Source organism: Nymphaea colorata, chromosome 9 (genome assembly GCF_008831285.2).
Source record: "Nymphaea colorata isolate Beijing-Zhang1983 chromosome 9, ASM883128v2, whole genome shotgun sequence".
Classification (NCBI taxonomy): Eukaryota; Viridiplantae; Streptophyta; class Magnoliopsida; order Nymphaeales; family Nymphaeaceae; genus Nymphaea; species Nymphaea colorata.
This window is the reverse complement of record NC_045146.1, coordinates 9,121,566-9,129,720: the sequence shown is the minus strand read 5'-3', so window position 1 is coordinate 9,129,720 and position 8,155 is coordinate 9,121,566. Positions and strand designations below refer to the sequence as shown.

The window sequence follows — 8,155 nt, the reverse complement described above, 5'->3', positions numbered from 1 at the left end:
TTTTCTTAGCAAAAGAAAGGGCTTCTGCTTTTTGGCGGAAATAAAGAGGCCTCCAAGCCCCCCACAATGAAAGAGGACTTCCACCTGTCTTTTTAATTCCCCACAACAATTTTAATGCTTTTTTTTTCTCTAGCATAATTGAGCATTTTTTGGGTCCCTTGTTTCAATGTCGGGGAACTACGTCTGAGAAGCCAAACGGTGAACTGGATGCGACTTCTCTTATATATTGGATCTAAGGTCCGGGCAGTGCGTCCGACACACCCTGAAATCCGATTTCACAGGATTTCAAATCACGCGTTTCATCGCACCGACAGATCGGAGGACATGAGGTTGGGAGCTATCAAACGGCCCCATCGCCTGCACACTGGTTTTGTGATTTTGTCCTCTCCACCCGCAACCTCTCTGCACATGGTGTGCAAATATGAATTTTATAATTTTACCCTTGATGGATGGTGTCCATGAGCTACAGGGCAGCCTTTCTGTTATTACACGACAAGTGAAGGGTATTTGCACAAAGCAGGCAGACGGATCAACGCCTTGAGCAGTTCAACCTCCACTCTCACCGAGTACGGAACCCTAATCTCTCTCTCTCTCTCTCTCTCTCCATCGTTAGCTACCATTGTCTCCAGACTCCAATCTGATCGCCATTGTTCATTCATCGGCTGTTCTTCTCTCAGAGAACTTCTTTATTTGCTTCCCCTGCCCCTATAAACTATTCCGCTGTCGGGTCTGAGTTTCTTTGAGCGTTGGATCTCAAATGTAGAGATAGTTCCTTCGAGCACAACCGGATAGCGAATTGTTAAGGGATGAGATGGAGAGCTTCACGGCAGAGGATCTTTCCACGATCGGAGGAATCGCCACGGTCTCCCTTCTCCATTCGTTCATCCCGACGCATTGGCTCCCGTTCTCTATCGTAGGGCGTGCTCAGAAATGGACGCTCTCGCGGACGCTTCTTGTCAGTAAGTATTCTACATTTCGTTGTTTCAGTGCTTAAGTTCTCTAGAAATGCGGATCTTGAAAATCTCGCATGCGAATCCTTCTCCTCTTCTCCGTCTCGCTTCGTGCGGTTCTTGAGAATTTGCCGCGCTGTGGATTTTTTTTCCTTTTTTTTAACTAAATTGCTTGTCTTGTCTCACTGTGACGGACATCCATCCGATATTTTATCTGATTTTTCTGCTTTCCTGATCGTGGGGCCTCAAATGGTTTCTTGTTTTGTTGATTATTCTCTTTTTGATTTTTTTTTTGTCTCTTCTAGTGAATCGGCAATGGAAATAGCTAAATATCCTCAACATACGTTTGTTTTCTCGATTAATTCTTTCCCACAATTGGAATGCAAGGCAGTGACCTGCTGCATGTTTTGGTTTTTAACGCCGAATCTGGTGTTACCGTTGTGCTCAGACGGTCTGGCATTTGGGTTTGACATGCCTTCTCTAATACTCGTATTTGATAAGAGTGTCTATGTGTGGTTCTGGTTTTCTTTCCGTTGGCTGTGGCATGTATTGTTGTTCACGGCGGTCATTTGGAAAGCCTGGTAAAATGGATGTACTGGGTTAAGGAATATAGAATATCTCCTTGTTTTGGATTGTTGGTTGTTTTGGAAGTTTTGTTAACTATCAATAAAGATTTCTTTGACGATTTAGGAAACAAATCTGCTTTTCTTGTTTGGAAAATGTTAGCAGTGTTTCTTTCCCCCCAAGAAGTTGGCCAGGATTTTGAACGCCTTGTGAATATGTGGACATTCGACTAAGGAAGTTCCTGGATTTATCGACCCTTATGTCCAAAGACTGATAGAACTCACCATTGGGCTGTTGTGGTGACTATAACATCAGGAGAATTAGGTTTCTGTAAGATTTTACTATGTGGCCGCTTTTAGGCCGTTTGAATCCTTAGATTGAACAAGCTACTTTATCATTAGAGACAGAGCACATTTACAGATAAGATCCCACGATGGTGGGAGTTGCATTGAATGTAGGCAAAACTGTTCAAAAAGTGACGGATTGTCACAAATATTGCGTTTTATTCAGAAAAAACGCAATAAATACATTAAATATAAGTCAGCCGTATTAAACGTTAGACAAGTCTTTTTCAAAACGATGTCAGAAAATAAAAAACACGAAAAATACGCTTTGTTCGTGTCTTTTATGTGTTTTTCTACTGGATGTTAGATTTTTTTTTTTTTAAGTCTTCAACAAAACCATGAGTTTCTATCTTTAAAATGTATGAAATAAGAGGGAGAGGTGATTAACCAGAAAATTGAGCATAATAAAAAAGAGAGAGTGCTGAAAGGCTCATCTAGTAATGTAGTCATGCAGCTGACTAAGTTGGGTCTAGCATGGAGACCCAACCAAATTTATTATTTCATAAGTCTCACATATGGCTATTTTTTGCTTTTAACGTACTACTTTTCACCCACATCCTATCATGTTTATGACTTTATCTAATCATTTTTCAGAGTCTTATTATTAGTTTTTTTTTATTTATTTTACTTTTACCTAATTTTTAAGTTTTTTTAATTTATTAAAAAATTTGTTGAGATTTTCCCGAGATATATAATTTTGCCATATAACACCCGCACACGATATATGTGACAATGTCAAAGAGTAGATGTTTCTTTTAAAGATTTGATTAAGTAGACAATGAGATGAAATTGACCAATCTATATTGACAAAAAGGAAAAGAAAATAGACTCTGCAAATGGAGTTCATATCATGACAAACCAAGGATTGAAAATAAAGTAGACTTTTCATGCTTTACGATATTTGTATAAAAAGGATCGAAAGAGAGTTAATATTTTCATGTTTTTCTGTGCATGGATCTACTTTTAGCAAAGGTGTAATAGATAGACCACAAAAGCGGTTGTTGCTCATGGTATTGAGACCACTTATTTTCTCTTTCATATTTCACCATGCAAAGGTTAGGTAGTGAAGCAAAGTGCACATGAGACCTACTGCACAACTGTACTGGAGGGATGAGGGATGACCGCCTCTGCGACATGTGTGTGCCGTTGTGTATGTGTTTTTTGTGTTGATTGATATTTGTGTGTTTTTTGTGTTGATTGATATTTCTGATCTTTCTGCTTATCTTGGTGCCATGAATTTGTTGGAACCAAATTCTTTCTAACCAGGGGAGAATGATGTAGTAGATCCAAAAAAGACCCTTTAGGTCCATATTTATTAGTGCATCCAAGGACCTGTCCTCACGGGGGGCGTCGATTGAGAAGACCAACATGGATTTGAGTATAAATCGAAGCCCAGGACTAACTGAGGCAGTTGTGAGAAGGTCGACTCACGTGACCAATGGACAAAGGAGGTCTGGGTTTAATCCTGCACAAATACAGCAGAGCAGTTGGACTTTTCGGATGATTTGGATAATCATTAATTTTGGACCCATTGTTTATTGTTTTATGGTTTGGTATAAATAGACCACATATTCTTATGTTGGAGTTTAGTTGATGATTCTGAGAAAACCTTTATTGGTTTTGCTTTTCTCCTTCATTAGTTTAATCAATTTTTCTTATTGTTTTCCCTATTGTTTCTCTGTGTTAGCAAAACATGTCTGCACATACATTCCTACGTTGCCTGTTTTTCTTCACATTGTTACACCTACTTGCTAGTGAGACAGGACTTTCTTCCAAAGTGTGGTAAATACATGTTACATGAAGTGTATGTCAATTGTGTTCTATCCCATATTTCTAGATTATTTCATTTTTGGATGTGTCATCACTTTGTGCATAAAATTTCATTTTTTATATCCCCAATATTATGTTTCTTCTAACAAATTTATGCCCTTTTCAATTTGCATCCAACAAAGCACACAGAGATGGTATGCAGCTTAGTCTAATGGTCCTTAATTTTAAAGTGCAGCTTCCAGGTTTCTTCCTGATCAGTATGTTTGTGATCCATTGCAGCTGCATTTGGTGCTGTTTTGCATGTGATTTCAACTTCACTTCTTGGGATAACTGCAATTACAATGGCAAACACTATTGCTGGAGAGGAAACAGTGCACAGACTTGCTTCACTCTTGCTTGTTATTCTCGGAGGAAGTTACATTCTGTTATTCATGCTTGGGAAGGGTGGCCACAGCCACTCCCATAACCATCCCATGGAGAAGATGGCTGTTGCAGGTCTTGTCCTTGTTCCAGCCTTGTCTCCTTGTGCGACTACACTCCCTGTGTTCCTGGCAGTGGGAAATTCATCATCAATGATGGTTCTTGCAATCATAGTGCTTTTGTTCAGGTAATATGCTTCGACCAGGAATACAATTCGACATGGTAATTGATCACTATCTGGAAAGCAATAATTTGATTTTATTACTCTTTTAAGTAGCATGGGCTCTTCAGAAGATTGGGTTTGGCTTGGGTGTGGCAATGGACAACTTGCTTGTTTTTTTGTTAGGACACTGCACCCATGACAGGTGCAGTTGTGGGATATGGTTTACACATGGAGACTCGATTTTTTTTTTTTGCTATATTTGTTTTTTTGTTTAGTAATTTACATTTTACTAATATATATATATATATATATATATATATATATATATATATACACGGATATCACAATTATAAAATTATCATGATATTAACTAGGAAAACAAGCAAAATGGGAAAAAACCCAAAGAAAAAAACGCAAAAATATATTTGTCATGTTTTTATCCATTCTTTCATTCTTCTCTTTTTTTACACTAATATCATCATGAATTCAAATTTAAACTTAATGGAGTTGTTTATCAATCATTTTTATCACTTTATCTAGTTTTTCTGATGTGTTTTTATTAGTTTCTCATTTCTTCTATTTTGCCGATTTTTAGATTTTTTAATTTTCCCAAGATTTGTATATATACACTGAAAAATTCATACTATACCAAAAAATTAAAAAAAACACACACACATATATATATACCATTGTTACGGATATCGCGATTACGAAATTGTCATGATATTAACTAGGAAAACAAGCAAAATGGAAAAAAACCCAAAGAAAAAAAATGCAAAAGTATATTTGTCATGTTTTTATCCATTCTTTCATTCTTCTCGTTTTTTACATCAATATCATCATGAATTCAAATTTAAACTTAAATGGAGTTGTTTATTAATCATTTTTATCACTTTATCTAGTTTTTCTGATGTGTTTTTAACTTTTTATTAGTTTCTCATTTCTTCTATTTTGCCGATTTTTAGATTTCTTAATTTCCCAAAATTTGTATATATACACCGAAAAATTCATACTATACCAAAAAAATTTTTTTAAAAAATAAAATATATATATATGTAGATATAGATATATATAGATATACCATTGTTATGAATATGACGATTACAAAGTTATCATGATATTAACTAGGAAAACAAGCAAAATGGGAAAAGACCCAAAGAAAAAAAAATGCAAAAATATGTTTGTCACGTTTTTATTCATTTTTTCATTCTTCTCGTTTTTTACATCAATATCATCATGAATTCAAATTTAAACTTAAATGGAATTGTTTATCGATCATTTTTATCACTTTATCTAGTTTTTCTGATGTGTTTTGTTAGTTTCTCATTTCTGCTATTTTGCCGAGTTTTAGATTTTTTAATTTTCCTAAGGTTTTCTCGAGATTTGTATATATACACCGAAAAACTCATACTATACCAAAAAATAAAAAAAAAGCCCAAAATACAAAATATAAGCCCAGTCATTTCCGTGCATCAAATTCTTTGAAATGCTCTCACCAATGTCTGCGCCACACCCGCACTCATGTGACATAGGCTAAATCGTTGCTTCAATTGTATTGTTAACTGTTATTAATTTTGCTGTTGGTATACCTCTCACACCTGCACCTGCATTTATATTTTCACCCTCACCCTGCACCTGTGTGACATAGGTATGCACATGCCCTCCAATACATACTTTTAACGGTTTCTGGTCAAAAAAACTGTTTAGGCATTTGTTTGCCCTTGTATGATTCATTTGCAGGGAGGGAGATAATGTAACGTTGCCTTGCATTGTAGATATGTCAATTTGACACTTTGGTCATTAGCTTTTGCAATAACAATCGCAATAGATTTTTTCTGAAAGACTTGACCTCATTCTACTTGCAAGACCTCATCTTATTTGTTGCTGAGCTTGATGCTGATACAATCTCCATTTTTTCCTTGTACTTTCATCAGTAAGCTTCAATTCACTCTTGAAAAGAAGCCTTACCTTTCACTTCTGGAATTTCATTTTCTGATTGGGTTTTAAAGGATATAAGAACGATGTGCTGAATCCTTTTATTCCTTTCTCTGTTTTGTAAGTATCTGCATTCTTTTTCAGTACTATAACTGTTATGGTATCTCTGGTGGCACTGTCCTTCTATGGCGCTAGCCAGCTGAAGTTTCACTGGGTGGAGCGATATGACAAGCTTCTTGTGGGCACAGTTCTGTGTGTTGTTGGCATCTTAACATTTGTTTTCCATGACCATCACCATGATGAAGGCCACACGACTGAAGTGCAGTTACCTAGAAAGGTTATAACCTTGTAAAAGCTATATTGGCAACTTTCCAATTTTCTATTGAATTCATGCATTCTAAATCAGAGGACTGCCTATAGAAGAAACTGAACAGGAATCTTTTTTCATGACAAGTGCGTGTGGTCTCTTTACATTGTTCACTGTGTTGCTTTCCCTTCTTATTACTGATATCTCATCTTGATGCTCTATGTCACCACCTTTGATGCACAAAACTGCTTCTGTTTGATGGGTCCTTCACTTGCATTACGATCGGTTGGATGTAACATCTGAGGGTGAGGACATTAGATAATTCCTGAAGTCGGCTTACGCAGGATACAAGCTCCACTCTTGATTTACGGGATCCTGATGAATTAGATGCGTGACCCTTTGTTTCCCATTAATTAAGTCTAAATAAAATAAGTTATGTCATTCTATTCTTGAAATGGAACTGACCTCATTTCTTCCATCTTTCTGCTTTCCTAGCACGTCATCATGGAAAATGATAAGTCGATAATATCAAGTGATTGTCAAAAACCCAGGATCAAATATGTGCTTTTCTTTATAACCAAGGTGCTGTTTTTTGTGCGCCGATACCAGATATGGTCTTGCAAGTGTATTCATGGGGATGTCGCAGAGTATATTGATGTGATTTTCCGTGGAGGATGTTTACAATGCAAATTCGTGGAAGTCATGCACCAATTGTAATTTTGAACTTCCACACAAGTGACAAGTCAGGGTCAAATCCATGAGGAATAGGGTTAAATAGCTTATACATTGAAATGATACTTGCTATACTTGCGTTATTGAGGCTTAAAAATAATATTCACATTGTCAAATGTTAAATACAATACAGACATGAGAATTATAAGTTTGCTTGAAATAATTCTTCAATGCTTAAGTTAATAATGATAAGTCTATGTAATTTTCATTTTATATTCCACCTTGCCCACCTTTTTGGTTCACCAGAAGTAGTTATCTCAATGTTGTTAAATGCATTTGTGAAGTGCATTAATCGTAGGTATCATGACAAAAACTGTCAAGTATATAGCATCCACAAAAATAGTGCTAAAAGTAAAAAAAACCAACAATTAAAATAATATATAAGAAAAAATGTAGGGAGAGAGTGAAAGAGAAAGACGGGTGACTAGGGCTGCACACGAGCCAAGTCGAGCCCAAGCTTGGCCAGCTCAAGCTCAACTCGGCTAAAATTACTTGAGCTTGACTCGAACTTGAGTTGAGTTTCTTATAACAACTACATAAAGTCGAGCGTGAACTCGACTTCATTAACCCATGTAACTCGTTAACTTGTTTAGCGTTTACTCGTTTAGGTGTTAACTCGTTTAGCTCGTTTAGGCGTTAAACTTGTTTAGCTCATTCAGGCATTTAACTTTGTATCCATTAATGGAAGTTAAATGAGAACTAATTACTCTCCTCAATGAATTTGGTACATTTGGGACTCCGGCTGTGGCAGTTTGAATTAGTCCTTCCTGCATTTGTTGAAGGTTGAGATGAACCATATTCATGTCATGTACATGACCAGTAGTTGAAGGAGCACCATGCGATTGAAGATTCTGAACCAGAAGGCAAGCAGGTCATGGCATGACTCTTGGGGGCAAAATGAAAAAGGAATGAATCGATGACATGAAAAAAGGAATTGAATCAATGGAAAGCAATTTTTAGTAGGAATGTT

General features: G+C 36.5%; 1 protein-coding gene across 1 annotated transcript; it reads left to right on the top strand.

Moving 5' to 3' along the window:
* Positions 1-286: 286 nt before the first annotated feature.
* LOC116259843 (uncharacterized) lies at positions 287-6,626 on the top strand. The gene is made up of 4 exons (XM_031637792.2): positions 287-566; positions 678-959; positions 3,908-4,235; positions 6,291-6,626. The coding sequence occupies exons 2-4, from the start codon at positions 812-814 to the stop codon at positions 6,496-6,498; spliced, it is 684 nt and encodes a 227-aa protein (XP_031493652.1). The 5' UTR covers positions 287-566; positions 678-811; the 3' UTR covers positions 6,499-6,626.
* Positions 6,627-8,155: the final 1,529 nt, after the last annotated feature.